Source organism: Castor canadensis, chromosome 3 (assembly GCF_047511655.1).
Source record: "Castor canadensis chromosome 3, mCasCan1.hap1v2, whole genome shotgun sequence".
NCBI classification, from domain to species: Eukaryota; Metazoa; Chordata; class Mammalia; order Rodentia; family Castoridae; genus Castor; species Castor canadensis.
In genome coordinates, this window is record NC_133388.1 from 10,350,948 (window position 1) to 10,372,649 (window position 21,702).

At 43.3% G+C, this 21,702-nt stretch overlaps 1 protein-coding gene across 8 annotated transcripts in view; it reads right to left on the bottom strand.

Annotated features, from left to right (window-relative positions):
• Eml1 (EMAP like 1) overlaps positions 1-21,702 on the bottom strand; it is a 175,933-nt gene that overhangs the window by 46,184 nt on the left and 108,047 nt on the right. For all 8 annotated transcript variants that reach the window (XM_074067179.1, XM_074067178.1, XM_020176219.2 and 5 more), the window contains exon 3: positions 10,734-10,866. In XM_074067179.1, coding sequence (XP_073923280.1) covers positions 10,734-10,866 — 133 coding nt within the window. The remainder of the gene's footprint in view (positions 1-10,733; positions 10,867-21,702) is intronic.

Sequence of the window (21,702 nt, forward strand, 5' to 3'; positions counted from 1 at the left end):
TATTTGGAGGCGGGGCCTTTGGAGGTAATTAGGGTGGAGTCTTCATGAATGTGGTTAGTGCCCTCATAACAGTGACCCCACAGAGCTCTCTCACCCTCTGCGCCGAGAGGACACAATGAGAACACAGTAGTCTGCAACCCAGAAGAGCGTCCTCACCAGAACTTGACTGTGCTGGTGCCTGACCTTGGCCTCCTAGCTCCCAAACCATGAGAAGACATTTCTGTTCCTTGTAAGTCAACAGATGTATATGGTCTATGGTACTGTATCATAGCAGCCCAAACTCACTAAAACAGAACATGCAATTGTATTTCAGGTGTCCCTGTAAATTTTTCTTATCTTCGTTGTAGGCTATCCTTGACATCTTATTTCATTGTTTATACTTTGCAGAACTTCATAAAGAAGCTCCATACGGATTTTATTAAGGAAAGGATGAAATAAATGGATAATCGAATAAAGAAAGTTTCCCTGAATTCACACCTACTTAACTTTAAGAAAGAAGAGAGGAGGGACCAAGGGAAGGAAGGAGAGGGGGGAAAGGAAGGAGGGAGGGAGGGGGGTCCATTCTAGGGATGGGGTGGTGGAAAGAGGTGCAGTAATGGCTGGTCTGGCTGGGTGCAAGAAGCTGGAGCTGTGAGTGGGCACAAATAGGTCTGCAAGTCCTGAAATGGCTCAGATCAGGGCTGTCCATCTGGTGCCCAATGAAGGGGGTCACAGAGCCACGGATGTGGAGAAAGTCACCAAGTAAGACAGTGAGGAAGGAGAGAGGAGGGTGAGAAGAGCCCCCAGGAAAAGGGTTGAGAAGCTGCTGGGTATCAGAGGTAGCCGACTCCAGACAGCAATGTGGGCAGAGTCATGGCACTCTATGGAGGAGGAAGAAGGAAGCTGGGGCGTCGTGGGCACTACAGGGCACACACTTCATCATGGAGGAATGACAAAGAAGCAAGTCTCACAAAAGAGGGCTCAAGAGCTGAGGGACTGAAGACAGCAGGAGTCCTGCTGCGGAGCTGAGTTCCCATGTCTCATTTAATTCCCACGATTTAATTCCCGCACAGGTGGCCCTTGCTGATTGCCTGACACTGCTCCTTCCTCACCCTCCTGTCATTCTCTTTTCCTCCTCAGTCTGCTCCTTCCTCTGCCTGGCCTTCAGCTCTTTTTCTTTGTAGTTTCCAGTTCAGGTAATTACTTCTTGGTGTGCTTTTAAAGACTGCCTGGTATGCTGGCTTTCAAAAAATCACCTCACTCCCTGAGTGAGCAAATGTAAGCAAGATGACTGTGATTGTGATGATTTTATTGGAAGACACTTTCTGCATAGCCTTTTTGGTAACTGAGGAAGTCTTGCCTTTGCAGCACCAGAAACCTACAACTGGAATCTGCATGGGAAACCCAAAGGTCAGAGCCGGGCTTTTTAGGATGCTCAACTTGGGGACAAGAAAATTACACATCTTAGGACAACATGACATTTCTGAAACTGGGATTGCAGTCTAAAAATCATAGAAACTTTAGTGCCTGAAGTCCAAGATCTTCCAGTGATGAAAATCACAAGCTTATGTAGCCCTGCACGATCACACCCTGCCCAGGGAGATTCTGTAGCAGCAGCAAGCAGCCCAGAGAGTTGCCTCTACTGTGTCCTTGGGGGAGTTCATAGTAAGTTCATGGCAATTTAAAGAATTGTATGAAACACCCTTACAGAGCTGGAAAACCACGACTAGTAGTAGACTGTGGCAAACACTAACCAATTTTCTTTCTTTTTAAAATTTTTATTATCATATTATTGTATTGGGGTTACACGGTTACATTTACAAAAGCGCTTACAATGTATCTTAGTTAAATTCACCTCCTCTGTCATTTTCCTTTATCTTCCCTCCCCCCATTCTTAGAATAGTTTCAACAGGTCTCATTTTTCCATTTTCATACATGAGAACATAATAGTTCTCCTATATTCGCCCTCCTTCACCCTTTCCTTATACCTTCCCTCTCCCACTGCCACCCACCCCCAGGCAGGCCTTGTTACTAACCAATTTTCTAATGACTAACACTCAACTTGGTGCTTGCAACAGGTAACAGGGTGTGTCAGTGCTGGAAACAGCAGTAGCCACCATAGCTACCATGGACCAAGTACTCTGGATTTTACATGTATTATTTCATGTAAGCCTCACAGATCCCCCGGAAAAAAAAAAAAAAAAACAGCATTATCCTTGTTTTACAGAGGAAGAAACAAATTCAGGGATATGAAACAAATTGTCTGAGGTTCACCAAGAATCTGGGCTGATGGCTTCACCACAGACTCTCCCTATTGACCACATAACCACTTGCAGTTGATGAAACACCCAAGTGCACTGACTTTGAAGGACCCATTGGGCTTCTACAAAATCCAATTCATATCAATAATGAATACAGTTACATGACTATAAGTTACATGACTTAAGCCTTGCCACACACTAGGCCCTGAGTTAAAGGACAGAAGCAGCTAGGTTCCAAACCCGACCTGAGTTCCCTCACCTTGTGTTGATCTCTTCAGTCTGCCTGCACTGAAAGACTCACAGACCTGTTTATCTACATGTAAGAGCAAAATCCATACAAGTGCAATAATGTAAGTGTGGGAAAGTATTGTGAGAAGGCTCAGCAAATTGCAGGATGCACACATCAGAATAGAAAAACATCTTGGTTTGCATAAACAGACCTGGGTACAATCCATCACAGCTCTTTCAAGACATTTGCCATTCCCACATTTGCATCAAAATGTTAAACTTAAAAAAAAATCTTATTATTTTCCTGAATGTAGAAAAAAATAAGACACTTCCTTCTGAGAGCCAACAGCCCTTATGAATTAAAGAGGATTTACTAGGACACAAATGAAGGACAGAGAATAAAAGCTGAAAGACAAGACATTTGCAGCAACCAGGGCAGCCAGAGAGAGCAAGGCTGTCGACTCGCCACAGGAAGCCTCCTTTAATCACCAGCAGGGATATCAAAGAAGTTGTGTTCCCTCTGGACAGCAACTGAAAACAATGCTCTTTATTTGGGACACTGCAGAGGACTTGGCTGGCGAGACTCCGTGCTGAAGGCAGGGTAAGTGGTTTTGGTGCACAAATGCATAAACGTTTCCCGTATGTTCTCTATTCCCCGCACCCAGCCCCCAATCCTTCAAATTCTGAGGATAAAATGGTTCTTCACATTTCATTACATATGCCTCAAGAATTCTTGCCAATTTAAATTTCAGACATTATAAAATTTCTGCAGTGGAGACTGGTGACAATCTTTCTTCTTATGATCAGATAATAACTCTAAGCAGAAGAAGCTACAATCACGTCTTTGTCTCATCAGGTGATTTTGGAGAAACGGCTCTCCAAAAAGCTCCCAAACTTTTACAATCAGAACAGAAATTTGTCAGGTAGCTCTTATGCATGACCATAGATCTACTAATGACCCCATGTCATGACAGACAGGATGGCAAACACTAGATTGAAACAATTACTCAACAAATACTAATTATGCATTGGCCATGTACTGGGTGCTGTGTTGAGTGCCACTGAGTCCCTAGGGGAGAGGGACCAAGCTGGCTTTGTGCCCTGCAAATTATGAGATACCTAATTCTGACGGAAGGAGGTAACAAACTTCAATAATTAAATTAATTAATGCTCTTATTTATCACTGCCTAAAAACATACCTTTGTGGCAAAATACATGTCCTCTCCCAGGAAGGCTGGTGGTCTGAGAGGATCTTTTCCCTACCATATGAAGCCAAACAACTACCTTAGTGCAGGGATTGTGTGTCTTCTGATAAGGGATGGGTTCAACTGGTCTTCTGCTCTGCTTAACACTTACATTGCAATGAATCTGAATAACAAAGAAACATGAGGAATAGTTTTTTCAAGAATCCACTGAAGTCAGTTTGTTTCTGCTCCTCTAGTTGTGCACTTATCTTCACTGACTTCAGTGCAGTTGCAAACGCTGTATTTTAACAAGCACAACTATTTTTCCAAAGGGCAGTGGCTGTTTGTTTGGAAGCACTAGCTATTTTACCGTGCTATCTGGTACTTGGCACAGAGCACTTTTAAAATAATTCTGCTTGTACCAGTTTGGCTCTTCACGCTTGGAGCTCACAGCTATTGTAAAGCTCTGCTCCAAACTGAGAGATAGAGTGATTGTCTTTTTCCTGAGCCAGGGGAAGCGTTTTTTACTGTCAGCTTCAATAGTCCACAGAGCAAGGTATGACCTACGATGTCTTCCCTAGATTTTCTGCCTTTCTTCTTTTGACTAATGGAAACAAAGCTTTTCCCAAGGATTCCAAAGCAAGCCTCCCAATCCTAATGGAAGTCTTAATTGGCAACACAAAGCACAACCACTGGGTGCTGGCCTATTTCCAATGGAGATTTTGTTCTTAAGCACCAGGCTGAAAACCCCCAGAGAAAAGAAAGCAAACATATACCATGCACACACCACAGATGCCCCAAGTTGGTTCCTTTAGAACTTTGATTGTAGAAAAATTCCTCTATGATTGCAAACACATTTGCACCGACTTGGAAGCTGTTTTAATCCTAATACTCGGAATGCCCTGCTTGCTTCTTTCTAATGGCAAAATTCTCTCCTGGTGAGAGATCTTACAGGACTTCACAACAGTCACAGCTCGATGCTGATTCTGTTTCCAGCTTCCAGATGGATGGGGCTCACATCCATAGAGGCCCATGGAAGCCAGCAGAACCACCTAACTCACAACCCAAAGTCTAGGACACTGTCTAGAAAACTGTACACTTCCAGTTGGCAGTATTGTGCTGACAATAGCTGAGCAGGTGATTTGGATGGATTACTTTTAAATTGAAAAGAGAATCTATGGGCCAGGAAGCGGTGGCTCACACCTGTAATCCTAGCTACTCAGGAGGCAGAGATCAGGAGGAACACAGTTTGAAGCCAGCTCCAGGCAATAGTTTGCTAGGCCCTATGTTGAAAAAACCCATCACAAAAAAGGGCTAGTGCATCATCAGCAACACCACCACCAACAGGTGTTGGCGAGGATGCGGGGAAAAAGGAACCCTCTTACACTGTTGGTGGGAATGTAGACTAGTACAACCACTCTGGAAAAAAATTTGGAGGCTACTTAAAAAGCTAGATATCGATCTACCATTTGATCCAGTAATACCACTCTTGGGGATATACCCAAAAGACTGTTACTCCAGAGGCACCTGCACACCCATGTTTATTGCAGCACTATTCACAATAGCGAAGTTATGGAAACAGCCAAGATGCCCCACCACTGACAAATGGATCAAGAAAATGTGGTATCTATACACAATGGAATTCTATGCAGCCATGAAGAAGAATGAAATGTTATCATTCGCTGGTAAATGGATGGAATTGGAGAACATCATTCTGAGTGAGGTTAGCCTGGCCCAAAAGACCAAAAATCGTATGTTCTCCCTCATATGTGGACATTAGATCAAGGGTAAACACAATAAGGGGATTGGACTATGAGCACATGATAAAAGCGAGAGCACACAAGGGAGGGGTGAGGATAGGTAAGACACCTAAAAAATTAGCTAGCATTTGTTGCCCTTAACGCAGAGAAACTAAAGCAGATACCTTAAAAGCAACTGAGGCCAATAGGAAAAGGGGAACAGGTACTAGAGAAAAGGTTAGTTCAAGAAGAATTAACCTAGAAGGTAACACCCATGCACAGGAAATCAAAGTGAGTCAATGCCCTGTATAGCTATCCTTATCTCAACCAGCAAAAACCCTTGTTCCTTCCTATTATTGCTTATACTCTCTCTACAACAAAATTAGAAATAAGGGCAAAATAGTTTCTGCTGGGTATTGCGGGGAGGGGGGGGGAGAGGGAGGGGGCGGGGTGGATGGTAAGGGAGGGGGTGGGGGCAGGGGGGAGAAATGAACCAAGCCTTGTATGCACATATGAATAATAAAAGAAAAAGGAAAACAAAACAAAACAAAAAAAAACAAAAAAGGGCTAGTGGAGTGGCTCAAGGTGAAGGTCCTGAGTTCAAAACCCCAGTACTGAAAAAAAAAAAAAAAAAAAAAAGGAGAGAGAGAATCTACGGTGGCCTTAAAAATGCTTCTGGAAGGAGGGTTAGCACTTCCATGCTCATACACACACCTGAACCATAATTTTCCCTCTTTCCTCCTAAAACAATACTGCTGAGGGTAGCCACTACCCAGCAGCCCTTTGTGAGGGCTGAAAGGCCTCTGCTCACAGCACAGGCCTTCTGCTGTGCTTAGAGTCCAGCCCCTTAACCCCTTTATTAATGGACAGTTCTGTCTCTGAGACCGGCTAGAAACGTCTGCTCAGAATCACCCTCACTCCTGACCCCAGCTCCTGCTTCTAACAAATAGTAAACAAACAGGACAGGGTATAAAGAGGGGTGCCTTCCAAAAAGTGGTTACACTGAGCGTTTTCATGAGTTGATATCAGAGCTGGCCTGGAGATCTTTGCTGCAGCACAGAAAGGGGCAGAGAGCCTGGAGGCAGAGACACCCATGTGGGGACCAGGTCCCACTTTATCTGTGGGACTCCTGGACAAGGAAGGCACTTCACTTCTCTGAGCTCTGGTTTTCTCACTGGCAAAATAGCGGTAAGAATATCTACCTTGTGAGGCTGTATTGAGGATTAGAGATGATGCCATTAAGCCCTTGGTTTTTAGAATCTGTTATTATCAAAACATACGTCTATCTCCTCACTGATTCAAAGAAGGGGTGAAGTGCCCACTACTTCCTCCTCTTTCACACCTGTGGAAAAGGACCAATCAGATCCAACTCATCCCTGAGGTCAGTTCCAGAAAACTTGGTTCCCAGCCTCCTCCGACCCTGAATACAAGGTTCAAATATTAGAACTCAAAATACAACCTTCCAGGAATTCTAACAAGCATGCCAATTAATCCTAAGAGGCCTAGGAAGACCATAAATGTGGCCACTGCTGCACGTCAGGTTACCTTGGGCCCAAACAGAGACTTTTACAAAGTCAATGACAGCAAAAATGCCTGACAAGTGCTCTCATGAAGAACTGAATGAACTGAAAGATAGGAACTACATCTACACTTCAGTATTTACTTTTTGCTCTGAAATTTTTTAATTTAAATTCCAAATACATAAAGATATGAATTATAAAATTCTTTCTTCAAGAAAAAAGGGAAAGATTCTCATTCCTCCATTAATTATTTCTGTTATAAAAGGTCAATGTGAATGAAACAACTCACTCCTAAACAGAAGGAAATTTAGAAAGTACCTGGAGACAAATGAAAACAAAAGCACAACACAGCAACACCAAAGGACAGGTGAAAGCCACATTGAGAGGGAAGTTTACGGTGGCAAATGCCTACATAAAAAGAAGGAAGGTCTCAAATCTACCATCTTTATGTTTCAAGGAACTAGAAAAAGAAGAACAAATGAGACCAAAAGATAGCAGAAGTAAGGAACTAAATAAGGTAAGGATAGAGATAAATGAAACAGCAAAAAAAACAATAGAAAACAAATTAGCAAAACCAAGAACTATTTTTTTTAAAGATCAACAAAAATTGAAAACCCTTTAGATAGACTAGCAAAAGAAAAAAGAGCTTTAAATAATTCAAATTAGAAAGAGGGGATATTAGAACTGGTGTCACAGAAAGAGAACACTGAATAGTTTTATGCTAACAAACTGTTGAGACCAGAAGAAACGAAGTCCTAGAAACACACAGCCTAACAAGACTGAATCATAAAGAAATAAAAATATGAACAGACCTGTAACTAGCAAGGAAACTGAAGCAATAATAAAAAATCTCCCAACAAGCCAGACATGATGCCTCATGCCTGTAATCCTAGTTACTCAGGAGGTAGAGATTGGGAGGATTGTGGTTTGAGACCAACCCAAGCAAAAAGTCCTTGAGACCCCATTTAACCAATAAAAGATCTAAAAATAACACCTAAAACTGTAAAACTACTAAAAGAAAATGCAGGGGAAAGCTTCAGGAGATTGGATTGAATAATGATTTCTTGATATGACACTAAAAGCAAAAGTAATCTGTACAATACATTGTTATTTGTGTATTCTTAAAAACTTCTGCATTTCAGAATGAAAGAGTAATTGTGGGAATGCAGACAATATTTGTAAATTACATATCTGATAAGTGGTTAAAATCCAAAATAGATAAGGATCTTCTACAATATAGTGACAATAACAACAAAATAACTCAATTAAATATGGGCAAAGGTCGTGGGTAGACATTTCTCCAAAGATGACATACAAATGTCCCAAAAGCATAGGAAAAGATGCTCTACTTCACTAGTCATAAGAGAAATACAAGTCAGAATTGTAATGAGGTGTCACCTCACCCCCATTAGCATGGCACTACCAACAGAAAAGATGGCCATGGTGGCACACACTTGTAATCCAAGCACTTGGGAGCTTAAGGCAGGAGATTCACAAGTTAAAGGCCAGCCTTGGTTACATAGCAAGATCTTGTCTCAAAAACTAAAGAATAGAAAACAACAAATGTTGAGGATCAGCAAAGCTGAAACCCTTGTGTATGGTTGATGGTAATAAGTAGTAGTCTTTATGGAAAACAGTATGGAGGTTTCGCAAACTATTAAAAATAGAGTGACTACATGATCCAGCAATCACACTGTAGGGTATATCCCCAAAATAATTGAAATAAAGTCCTTAAAGATGTATTTGTAGACCCATGATCATACTAGTATTATTCACAGTAGCTAAGACACGGAAGCAACTCAGTATCCATCAGTGGATGTATGGATAAATAAAATGTGCTATGTACACATGCATGTAAGTGTTACACACTTACAACATTGATGAGCCTTGGGACATTGTGCTAAGCAAAAGCAGCCAGTTATGAGAGGACAAGCATACAGAACTCCTCTTACGTGAAGTATCTGAATCACAGAAACAGAAAGGATAGAGGTGGTAGCCAAGGGCAGTGGGGGGTGGGGAGGAGAATTACTGTGCAATGAGTTTAGGGTTTCAGTTTTGCAAGGAGAAAGCTCTAGAGAGCTGTTGAACAACACGAATATACGTAACGCCACTCGGCTGTACTCTCAAGATGGCTAACATGGCAAATTTAATGTTAGGCGTTTTTACCACAATAAAAATAACAGATGGAAACCTGAATCTTAAAGAAAAAGCCAAACTTGTTAATCTTATAGCTAGATGTTGCCGGTTAGAGCCCAAAAATGTCATTTTGTGTTGGTTATAAATACAAATAATTCAAACGAGTATTCAATCATTTTTACAGATATAAAATGAGGCCAAGTACTGTGTTTTCAAGTTCGTAAGAGCACTGCAAAACCAATTTTCTTAAAATTCCAAAAAGTACACGCAGAAGAGTCTATGTGATGAACGCCAGGAGACTCTGCCTAGCAAGGACAGGCCATTCTGCATACACTCTATATCTGTAAAAGACGTCATAGCTTTGTTTTGTATCCCGTCACCTTTGGCCTGGTTAAGACTTCCAATGAATTTGCAATTAGGCTACTCATTCCTCATCTCACTGACCCCAAACTCAACACACTATAGCTGCCACTCAAGAATGAACCTAAAGGTGGACACCAGAATCATGCAGAAAAGTTCTTCACTATGTACATGTTTTCTCTCAAGTACCCAACCCACAATGCTCCAGGGAAGGCCTGGAGGATGTGCCATGGGCCCCCATAAAGGCAAAGCTCTGACCCGCCCCTCTCCTTGCTGGTGGAGCACCCTGTGTCCCCACTCCTGGATCTGTGAGTGATAAAATGCTTCCGAGCTGAGTCACCTCTGTATCTCACCTGTTGGGTGACCTAACTTCCTTCTGGGTCAGGGTTGTCCTAGAGAATGGCTATGTTGGTCAGGGTAAAAAATGGACACAGGTCAGACAAGAGTCACAACAGCATCTGCCAGTCTAAACAAGTTTCCTGTGAGAGGGACGGGGTGGGACACAGGCCATCAGACCTCTCTAAGATAAGGAAGTACCCCATAAAAGGCACATGGTAAACACCCACCACCCTGAGTCCATATGGGGCAGCTGGTTTGGTACCACCTTCTGGAGTGAGGCCTCAAGACTGAATTAGAGGAAAGAGAAGCAAACTGAAGACGGCTGGCGTCAGATGAAGCCCTGACCTCTCCAAGCCCACAGGTGCCCTCAGAACACCACGAAGCCCATGCTCCAAGTCCCCAGTGTTGTGAAGACCATCAGGATTTTAATCAACTCCACAAGTTCTGCTGCATTCTTGAGACACGCCCAGGAGGTAGAGATGCAGAGGAATTTCTTCAAGGCCATCTGTATTCTGCCACCATCAGTCTAAGAATTTCTACTGGCTATAAGATATAACATTTTAATATGACAATTATGTAACATCGTTGAAAAGTGGGGACCAAAGTATGACTTGTGACAGCAGCATCAACATCTAGAGCCCTACTTTTAGGGACAATTTATAAGTACAAGCTTACCCAAATCTGACAGACAGAAATTCACGGTTGCTATGGCAATCTATGTATGCACACGGGAACAACATGCGTGTTTTTCTCTAGGCCATGTTCCCATTTGTTTTTTATAAAGAGAACTTTAAGTGAAAATGCAAAACAGCACATTGTGGTTTTAGTCAAAGAGATTTCACAGACAATTCAGTTAAATGTAAAACAAGAATAATAATAAATTTATAGAGTTCTTGAGACAGCAACACATCAAAGGTTAGGCTTCTGCAAGCTTTAGCCTCCACCAGAGAGCTGCTGTGAGTCCACGTGGTGCTTCCAGGGACCTACCTTTTGGCTGCCGGCACAGCGATTTCTTTCCTGGACCCAGACGGGGATGGCAGGGAGCCACTGGGTTTCTTTGGTAACACAGTGCCATTGTTGACAGTGGTTCTTAAAGGCAGGGTCTGCACCAGTGGTCTTGCTGGAAGACAAGCACAGGAGGAAATCAGATCTGCCCCTTCATAATGGCAACATTTTGCAGAATCTAAGCTATGCAGAAAGGAAGGGGATGTTGATTTTTTTTGGGGGGGTGGTAGTGGGGATTAAACTTAGGGCCACATAATTGCTAGGCAAGCACTCTTACCACTTGAGCCACATCCCCAGCCCTTTTGAGTTTTAGTTATTTTTCAGATAGAGTCACATGTTTTTGTGCAGACTATGATCCTCCTATGTCTCCTGTGTATACAACTGAGATCACAGACATGAGTCAGCATACTCGGCTTGTTGGATGAAATGACATTTCATTAACTTTTAGCAAGGGCTGGCCTCAAACTATGATCCTCCCAATCTCCATCTCCCAGGTATCTGGGATTATAGCTGTGTGCCACCACATGCAGCCTGGTGATGAGTTTTTAGACACAAACCAAAAGCACAATCCATGAAAAAGAAAAAAAAAAACTGATAGCATGGACCATTTAAATCTTTGAAAATCTGCAAAAGAAACTTAAGAGGATAAAAAATACAAGTTATGGTTTGGGAGAAAATATTCGCAAATTATATCTGGTAAAGGACTTGTATAAAGAACATGAAAAAAAACTCTTAATATTCAAAATTTTAAAAATAAACAGCCCAATTTTAAAAGTGCACAAAAAGATCTGAAAAGACACATCTCCAGAGAAGATACACAGATGGCAAATGAGCATATGAAAAGATGACAACAGATGCAAATTAAAACAGTAACGAGATACCTCTGTACACCTATAGAATGCTGAAAATCCGAAACACAGACAGAATACCAATTGCTGGCCAGGATAATGAGTGACAGGAACTCTTGGTCATTGCTGGTGGGAACACAAAATGGCACAGCCACTTTGGAAAACAGTTTGGCAGTTTGTTGTAAAGCTAAATATAACCTCAGCATATGATCCAGTAATTGGGCTGACACTAGTTATTCACCCAATTGGTCTGAAAATGTATGGCCATACCAACCTGCATGCAAATATTGATAGCAGCTTTAGTCATGACTGTCAAGAACTGGAAGCAAAAGGGCTGCCTCAAGCAGTAAGAGCACCTGCCTAGCAGGCAGGCATGAGGGAGTTCAAACCCCAGTGCTGCTTAAAAAAAAAATAAAAAAAAAAAAGGAACCCAGAAAGTGGAAGCATAGGTAAATGGGTAAGCCAACTGCCCATTCACACGCTGACTGTGACTGGTTATTAAAAGGAAGGAACTGACCTCCTGGCAATGGCTGTCTGAAGTCCACTTTGCTAAGTGCAAGGAGCAAGCGTGGAAGGTTATATGTTGTGTGGCTCCATTTACAGGACAATCCAGAAAGGGTAAAGTACAGGCAGAAAAGAGATCAGGGCTGTGCTGCCAGAGGCTGGGAGAGGGGTGAGTGGATGAAGGGCTGGTAAGCTATCCCATATGACACTGTGGTTGTGGGCATGACACACTATGCATTGTCACAACTCAGACACCCCTGTGGCATGAAGAGTAAACTTTAATGTCTGCAAACACAAACCAATTAGCAGAGGGAGACCCATGAAGGAATGCAGACTGTGAGAAGGATTTTAACTGTATCACAAGTGGGTAACACCTCTCCCTGAATGGGTGAGAGAGGTGCTGACCTAAGTAACTGAGAGTCATTAGGACTGTAAAGCAACACAAAAGACTGCCCAGCGAGTGCTGTGCCCTGGTTGGCAAAGCTGCCTCCCACAAGGTATGGCTGGAGCCATGAGGTAAAGGGAAGGAGAGGGACAGGGGTCCTAAATAAGTGGGGGACAGGGAAGCTAGTGGAGATGAACTCAAATAACAAATACATCCCCCCAAGCCCTGGACTGAAGGGCAAGTCTAAGGGCTGCAGGAGACAATGGCCAAAACTTGAACAGAGCATTGGATTGTAGCCAAAGGACAGTGACTGTCCATGTGCTCATACTGACAGACACTAAGGACTGGATGAACCAGTGAGAGCAGAATGGACAATCCCCAGGCAGATGAGTAACCTATGCAGATACTCTGCCCTCAGAGGTGGAGCTCCTTAAGTGTGGGTGGCTTGCTGACTTCCTTCTAAACAGGACAGATGGAGGGAGGGAGTAACTTTATAGAGAACAGCCTAACAAACACAACCTCACCTAGAGGATGGAGGTCAGTGTGGAGAATGCTAAGTCATGCCGATGGTATTTATCAGCATGTGAGGTAATGGAGTAAGAGTGGCCTTCCTCCCGAAAGCCCTTGTTCTCACTCTATCCATGAGAACATCAGGTGGGCAAACACCAAAGGTCCATGAACTACCTAACCAGTACTCCTCAAAATTGCCAAGGTCACCAAAACCAAGGACAACTGTCAGTCTAGAGGAGCCTGGGGACACAGGTTGACTAAATACACATGGAGTTGCAGATGGGTTGCTGGAACAGGAAGAGGCCACACTGGATAAACCAGGAAAGCCTGGGTAAAACTGAGTCCTTAATTAGCAGTGGTCTGTCCCTTATGACACATGTGCCTCACTACTGCAAGACCTGAGCAATAGGGGAGACAGGGTAAAGGTACCTAGCAATTGAATATACTTGCAGCTTTTCTGTAAATCTATTCTGAAAGAAAAAGGGTTGTTTTAAAATGGTAGCTGAATAGATAAATGGGACTTCATAAAACTAAAAAAACTTCTGCTCAACAAAAGAAATAGTTTCTAAACTGAAGAGAACACCCACAGACTGGAAGAAAATATTTGCCAGCTACACATCAGACAAAGGACTGATAACCAGAATATATAGGGAACTTAAAAAACTAAATTCTCCCAAAATTAATGAACCAATAAAGAAATGGGCAAGGGAACTAAACAGAACTTTCTCAAAAGAAGAAATTCAAATGGCCAAAACACACATGAAAAAATGCTCACCATCTCTCGAAATAAAGGAAATGCAAATTAAAACCACACTAAGATTCCACCTCACCCCTGTTAGAATAGCCATCATTAGCAACACCACTAACAACAGGTGTTGGCAAGGATGCGGGGGCGGGGGGGGGGGAAGGAACCCTCTTACATTGCTGGTGGGAATGTAAACTAGTACAACCACTCTGGAAAAAAATTGGAGGCTACTTAAAAAGCTAAACGTTGATCTACCATTTGATCCAGCAATACCACTCTTGGGGTATTGTGACACAGGTTACTCCAGAGGCACCTGCACACCCATGTTTATTGCAGCACTATTCACAATAGCCAAGTTATGGAAACAGCCAAGATGCCCCACCACTGACGAATGGATTAAGAAAATGTGGTATCTATACACAATGGAATTTTATGCACTCATAAAGAAGAACAAAATGTTATCATTTGCTGGTAAATGGATGGAATTGGAGAACATCATCCTGAGTGAGGTTAGCCTGGCCCAAAAGACCAAAAATCGTATGTTCTCCCTCATATGTGGACATTAGATCAAGGGCAAACACAACAAGGGGATTGGACTTTGATCACATGATAAAAGCGAGAGCACACAAGGAAGGTATGAGGATAGGTAAAACACCCAAAAAACTAGATAGCATTTGTTGCCCTTAACGCAGAGAAACTAAAGCAGATACTTTAAAGCAACTGAGGCCAATAGGAGAAGGGGACCAGGAACTAGAGAAAAGGTTAGTTTGAGAAGAATTAACCTAGAAGGTAACACACATGCACAGGGAATTAATGCAAGTCAACTCCCTGTATAGCTATCCTTATCTCAACCAGCAAAAACACTTGTTCCTTCCTATTATTGCTTATACTCTCTCTTCAACAAATTTAGAGATAAGGGCAAAACAGTTTCTGCCGGGTATTGAGGGGGTAGGGGGAGAGGGTGGGGGTGGGGGGGGTAAGGGAGGGAATGGGGGAAGGGGGGAGAAATGACCCAAACATTGTATGCACATATGAATAAAATAAAAATTAAAAAAAAAAAATAAAATGGTAGTTGAACTTATTTTGGTTCATCACAAAATTAAATCTGCCTCAATTTAGGCTCTTAAAAACTACCGACAACAATTCGGCACATAACACCAAGTTTTTAACCCACTGAAACTTCTCGGTGTCCACAGGTGAGAGCCAGCTCACTGCCTGTTTCAATGTAAAATAAAGAAGAGAAAGCTAGTCAGCCCACTAGCCAGCTAGCATGACCCTCCAATCCGCCTGAGCCCTTTCCTCCTCATTCCATCACCATGGGCCTGGGTGAGGGCCCGGGGCTGCCACTCTTAGGAGGACACTACACAGCTCCCACACCAGTATGTCCATCTTTTCTCGAATGTGTGGCCCACTCTCCTTGCTAATTTCACTCCCTGCCATAGTCCTCACCTCGTCTCTGCCTTCTCTTGTTGCCTCTGGTCAAGTGCAAAATACTGGTATTTGGTTAATTGTGCCCACCCCCCAATTCATGTCCACTCGGAACCTTAGAATGTGATCTTATTTGGAGTCAAGTCTTTGCAGGTGTAATAAAGGTAAGGCTGTGTTTGAGACCAAATGGATTTGGGTGGTTCCTATATCCAATAGGAAGCCTGACTCTGGAGATGTGGGAAGGGACCAAGAATCTGCATTTCTTGGTTATATATTGTTGCTTCAGGAGAACTGCTAATACCATCCTATTTAGAGTAATCTAGGGGAAGGGGTCACCTAGATACCCTCCTCTCTACTCAGTTGCTTTGAGCGGAATGGACTCCACACCTAGATCCAGAGCCCAGGCTGACCACTCTGTCCCTGGACTAGCTGCTGCTGCAGGCTGTCACGACTCCTCCCACTCTGAAAGGCTGAGGGAGAGAGCAGTTCCTGAGCCTGGAAGGAAACAGAGGCCCTGCGGGAGCAGCAGGGACACTCAGTAGAGGGACACAGCCAAGCTGAAGGACCCATAGTCTGGCCTCACTCTCCTCCTTCCTTCCAGTCCCCACCACCCAATACTAAAGAGAAGATGGAGGCTGAGGATTTTGTTGGTGTGGTCAGCCTCCAGGGCAGACGGCTGACTGGGAAGGGTCCAGAAAGAACTTATAGGGGCAGACAAAGCTCTCTGGTGCCCAGCTCCTGTGGGGCGCCTGATCTGGTTCCTGCTTCCACACCCATATACACTGCTCACACAAGCTTGGGGTCCCCATGCTCCTGCAGTGCCTGCCTCTGCTTCTCTCCTCACACTTAGAACACTGGATGGCAGGCGACTGTCTACTTGCCTGTTGGCTCCATTGACCAGAGGCTCTGGGAAAGCAGCACCTGCACCAAGCCTGCACACAGAAAGGATCTGACACACAGATGGGATGGTCCTCTGTATCCATGGGTTTCAGGTCTGTGGATTCAACCGGCCACAGGAAGGAAATGTTTTTTTAAAAAAAAAAAGGTGTTTTTTCTGGTCCCTATTCCCTGAATAGTACAACAATTTATATAGTATTTACATATTAGATATTATATGTATATACACAGGAAACTGGGAATAAATTGGGTGCAAACACTATGCCATATGTAAGGGACTTGGAGTATCATCAGGTCTTGGTATGTGGGGGATCCTAGAACCAAGCCCAACACGGATAACTGAGGGATGACTGACTATATTTGACTATTTCCATTTGGATAACGTCCTTGGAGGTTTGTTACTACTGGCTTCTTAAACATCAGTACTGAAAAACAAAAAAACTGCCTTTTGGAGAAGGAAAAAAAAAATCCCACCTGCAACTCTATCAGGAGGAGGAACCTGTAGGAGGTGGAGCCTAGTGGAAGGAAGTTGGCTCATTAGGAACATGCCCTTGAAGTGTCCCTTCCTGTCATTCTCTCTGCTCCCAGTCTCCATGAGGTGAACAGACTTTCTCTGCCACACGCTCCCAGCATGATATAGTGTGTTACCACAGGCCTGAAGCAACAGGGTCAAGTTATCATGGACTGGAACCTCTGAAACCATGAGCCAAAACAAACCTTTCTTCTTTTAAGTTGATTAGCTCAGGTATTTTGTTAAAGTACTGGAAGGCTGACTTAGTGTTCGATCTGAACAAATACAAGTCTGGATCAGGAGGATGGCAGGAAAGAAGAGCAGCTGTTGTCAATCATTTTGAGACAAACACTCTTTAAAACACAGAAGAGAAACAACAGCAGGGAATTGCTGAGAGTAATGAATCCCCAGCTTCCAGATGATACGAAGATAGGAGACATTATTCTGGCTCATAAAAGAAGTTTTCTCTTTTAAATAGCCTTTTAATTGGTCCTAGAGGTAGAACATAGGAACACAGCTCCAGAAGGAGAGCTCAGATGAAGGGAGTACAGTAAACGCTGTGTTAGGAAAGCCTTCCTTGATGAGACAGAGGATGGCTGGAAACCCAGATTTCAAGGGGATCAGACAAGCTCACATGAATAATGGCAAGGAGTGGAGGCAGCAGGACTTGGCTCCGTGTCTTATCTGCTTACCCATGGAGCCGAGAATGAGTCCATGCCCTTCTTCTAAGGATGGCAGGACCTGCCTCACAGGGCTGCTGGAAGGGTCAGATATGGCCAGGGAAGTGCCCAGTGCATAGGTGGCACACAGGAAGATGTAGTGAATGTCCTGCAGCTGCATAAACACAGTGAAATGCTTCATTTTGGACATCAGGGTGCAATTTAGCATCTCAAGTAGTGTGAAAAGGACGGAATGCAGCATTTAAGTTATGGTTGAGAGGGACCAGAGGGGGTCCACGAGCTGCATCCCACACCTCAGGAGAGATGGAGGAAGACTCTCCTCCAACTTCTCCACTCATGCCCAGGCAGAGGAGCACAGGCAGAAGAGTGCAGGGCAGAGTCCCATGACTGTGAGGCACAGTGACCTCTATGTTCCCCACTGGCAGCATGTCATCCATAAGGGCAAAGCTGTAGTCTACAATGTTCCTTAGGTATCTTCCCCTCTGAAATCTATGCTCCTTCAGCCTGTGAGAAGAGCGTTCTGTAAGCAACACCTGCACTCTGGCCTCTCTGTGTGAGCCTCTTGGGCACATTTTGCCAGCCAAGCCCTGGAAGTAAAAGAAGAGGAGTGGCAGGCTGAAGTCATGGCTTGCAATGATACATACAGCATTTTCGGCCAGCAGTTTCTTGGGGCAGTAACACTACCCGATACCAAGTCTCCACAAACCACCTTGAGTGGAATGCCCTTCAATCTGACTCCACTGTGTGGGAACTGAAAAAATCCCTAATGCCAAGGTATATTCAGAATCTCAGGAAGAAAAACATCCACAATTAAGCCACAAGTGAAATATTTTCTTTCATCTTTCTTTCATTTTGGTGGTACTGGGGTTGAACTTGGCCTCATTCTTGCTTGGCAAGTGCACTGCCACTTGAGCCACCCCCCAGTCCTTTTTACACTAGATATTTTTGATACATTTTTATCTTTTATATTTATTTATTTATTATTGTTGTGCTGGGGGGACATTGCGACATTTACAAAAGTTCTTACAATATATCATAGTTGAATTCATCCCCTCCATCATTCTCCTTTATGCACCCTCCCCCCATTCTTGGAATCATTTCAACAGATTGTATTGGTTATTTTTGAGACACGGTCTTGCTTTCTACCTGGGCTGAGCTAGACAGTGATCCTCCTACCTATGCTTTCCACATAGTTGAGGTGACAGGCATGTGCCACCATGTCCAGCCATTAGTTGAGATGCGGTTTTGTGAGCTTTTGGCCCGATGCAAAATACGATTGTTTATGTATGTAATCAAGTGGAAATCTGAAGTGTAATTTAGCATGTCTGACCATTAAGTATCAAGAATTCTTAATTATCTACTTTGAAATTGAAAAGACATTCACATTTGGAACTGGAGAAGAAAACCTACTTTTGTACAACTGTAAGACAAGATAGACAATTGCCTAAGTGCTAGGGAAGACTCATATCACCACCATCACCAACATCTACCAAAATTATAGATGTGTTTGTCCTCTCTTTCTCTTTTTTTGTTGTTATTTTTTTGTTTGCGACAGGGTCTTGCTATGTAGCCCAGGCTGGCCTGGAACTCACTATGTTGCCCAGGTTGACATCAAATTTTTAATCCTCCTGCCTCAGTCTCCCAAGGGCTTGGATTACAGGCATGCACCACCATGCTGAGCTTGCATTTGTCCTCTGGTCCAACAACCCCACCTCTATCCTCAAGATATCCTGGCAAAATACAAAATGCACTACTCACAGGGCTGCACACTGTAGCATGTATTTGTGAAAGGAAAGACCATACAGGGATTAGATGAGCAAAGAGCCCAACCTCACACAGAGCAATGTGAGATGTAAAAGGAGAGAAGATCCCCCCATGCTGCCATGCCTCCAGGACACACCCCAGAGGAGAATGAGCACAGGACAACGTAGGATGCTGCCTAGTATCTACCGTGCAAGAAATCTGAAAATCCACAGCAGACAAAAAACTCAACTCTTGCTATGCCTTTATTTGTTTTGTTTTGGTAGTACTGGGGTTTGAACTTAGGGATTTGGACTCAGGACTTCATGCTTATGAGGTAGATACTTTACCACAGCTCCAGCCCTTTTTGCTCTGGTTATTTTTGAGATAGGATCTCACTTTTTCTCAGGGTGGTCTGGACTGCAGGCCTCCTAATTAAAACTTCCTGTACTAGTTGGGATGACAGGTGTGAGCCACCATGCCCAGCTTTTTTTTTTCCATTGAGATGGGGGTCTCACAAACTTTTGCCAGGAATGACCTGGAACATCAGGTTCAACTGATGACCTAGATCAAATCCAACTGATCTCAGCCACTTGTGAGGCTGGATGATAGGCAATTGTTTGAGATGGGGTCTTTTGAACTACCTGCTTGGGATGCCCTCAAACCACAATCTTCCCAGAATCAGCCTCCCATGTACCTAGGATTATCGGCATGAGTCACTGGCACCCAGCTAACACCATTTTAAAAAGTATTTTTTATTATATTTTTTGGCAGAACTAGAATTTGAACTCAGAACTTTGTGCTTGCAAGGCAGGTGCTCTATAGCTTGAACCATGCCTCCAGACTAACACCATTTTTAAGAGATTTAAAAATTATCAAAATGGACTAGCAGAATGGCTCAACTGGTACAGCACCTGCCTAGCAAGCATGAGGTGAGGCCCTGAGTTCAAATCCCAGTACTGCTAAAACAAATCAAAATGCATATGAGATTGCTTCACATGTCAGCTTCAGCTCCTTGCTCACTTGCACACAAACACGTTCACGGTAAATACAGAGGAATTCCAAGATGGAGGCTAGAGGGAGGAAGCAGAAAGCATGCTTCCTAAAGTAAAATCTTGGAGAGACACTGGAGATACACCTTACAGGAAAAACCACCGAGAAGGGCAAAACTTTGACTCCTCCATACCTCCAGCCTGTGCAGAGCATCTCTACTTCATGTTAAATGGAGAAACCAGGAGGGCCCCTGCACCGCTGCCAGATGCCAATGCCCAGATGGCTTGGGAAGATGCGCACCACAAGTGCTAATATTACAAGCTAGAAAATACTTAATTGCACACAGTACAGGAACAATAACAACAACAAAGGCAATGACGGGAAGACAAAAAAAACCAGGGAAACCAGTTTCCCCACAGCAAAATATTAGTACAGGAACCAGAGGGAAATGAAGAAAACAGATACTCAGATCCAGACTCCAACAAAATGAAGATAAACTATGCCAAAGAACCCAATGAAGCCCACAAAAATAATTTAAAAGAAGACATACGACAGGTACTCAATGAGAATTTTGTAGAGATGATACTGGATAGGGTCAACCAAAATGTACAGGAGACACTCAAGAAATTCCAAGAAAACAAAAACAGAGAACTTGAAAAAGCATAAGAAGAAATAAAGGAAACCATAGAAGCACTGTATAAACACCAAAGTGAAACAAAGAACACAACTAATAAAGAGATAAATGAACTCAGGACAAAATAGACAACATTAAAGAGGAAACGACCCAGGATATGGAAAACCTCAGAAAAAAGAATGAAACAGAATTGCAAAACAAAATGGAAGGCCAATCCAGCACAATAGAACAAACAGAAGACAGAATCTCAGAACTCAAAGATGAAATGGTAATTAAAGGAAAAACCGAAGAACTATTAGTTAAACAACTCAAGACCTGTGAAAAGAAAATGCAAGAATTCATCGACTTCATCAAAAGACCAAACCTGAGAGACGATTCCAAGATGGCGGCTAGAGGGAGGAAGCAGAAAGTGAGCCTCCTATAGTGAAATCTTGGAGAGACACTGGAGACACATTTTGCAGGCATAATCACTGAGAAAAGGCATAACTTTGACCCTTCCACACCTCCAGCTGGCGCAGAGAATCTCCACTTCACGTTAAATGGAGAAACCAGGAGGGCCCCCGGGCCGCCAGTCGCCAGCGCCCAGACGGCTTGGGAAGATGCAGACCAGTACAGGGACAGTAACAACACCAGGCAGGCACTCTACCCCTTGAGCCACACCACAATCCCTTAGTAACAACACCAAAGACAATGACGGGAAGACAGAAAAAACAGGGAAACCAGTTTCCCCACAGCAAAAAATTAGTACAGGAACCAGAGGGGAATGAAGAAAACAGGTACTCAGATCCAGACTCCAACAAAATGAAGATAAACTATGCCAAAGGACCCAATGAAGCCCACAAGAATAATTTAAAAGAAGACATACTACAAGTACTCAATGAGAATTTTATACAGATGATACTGGATAGGGTCAACCAAAATGTACAGGAGACACTCAAGAAATTCCAAGACAACAAAAATAGAGAATTTGAAAAAACAAAAAAAGAAATAAAGGACACCATAGAAGCACTGTATAAACACCAAAGTGAAAGAGAGAACACGATGAATAAACAGATAAAAGAACTCAGGACAAAAAC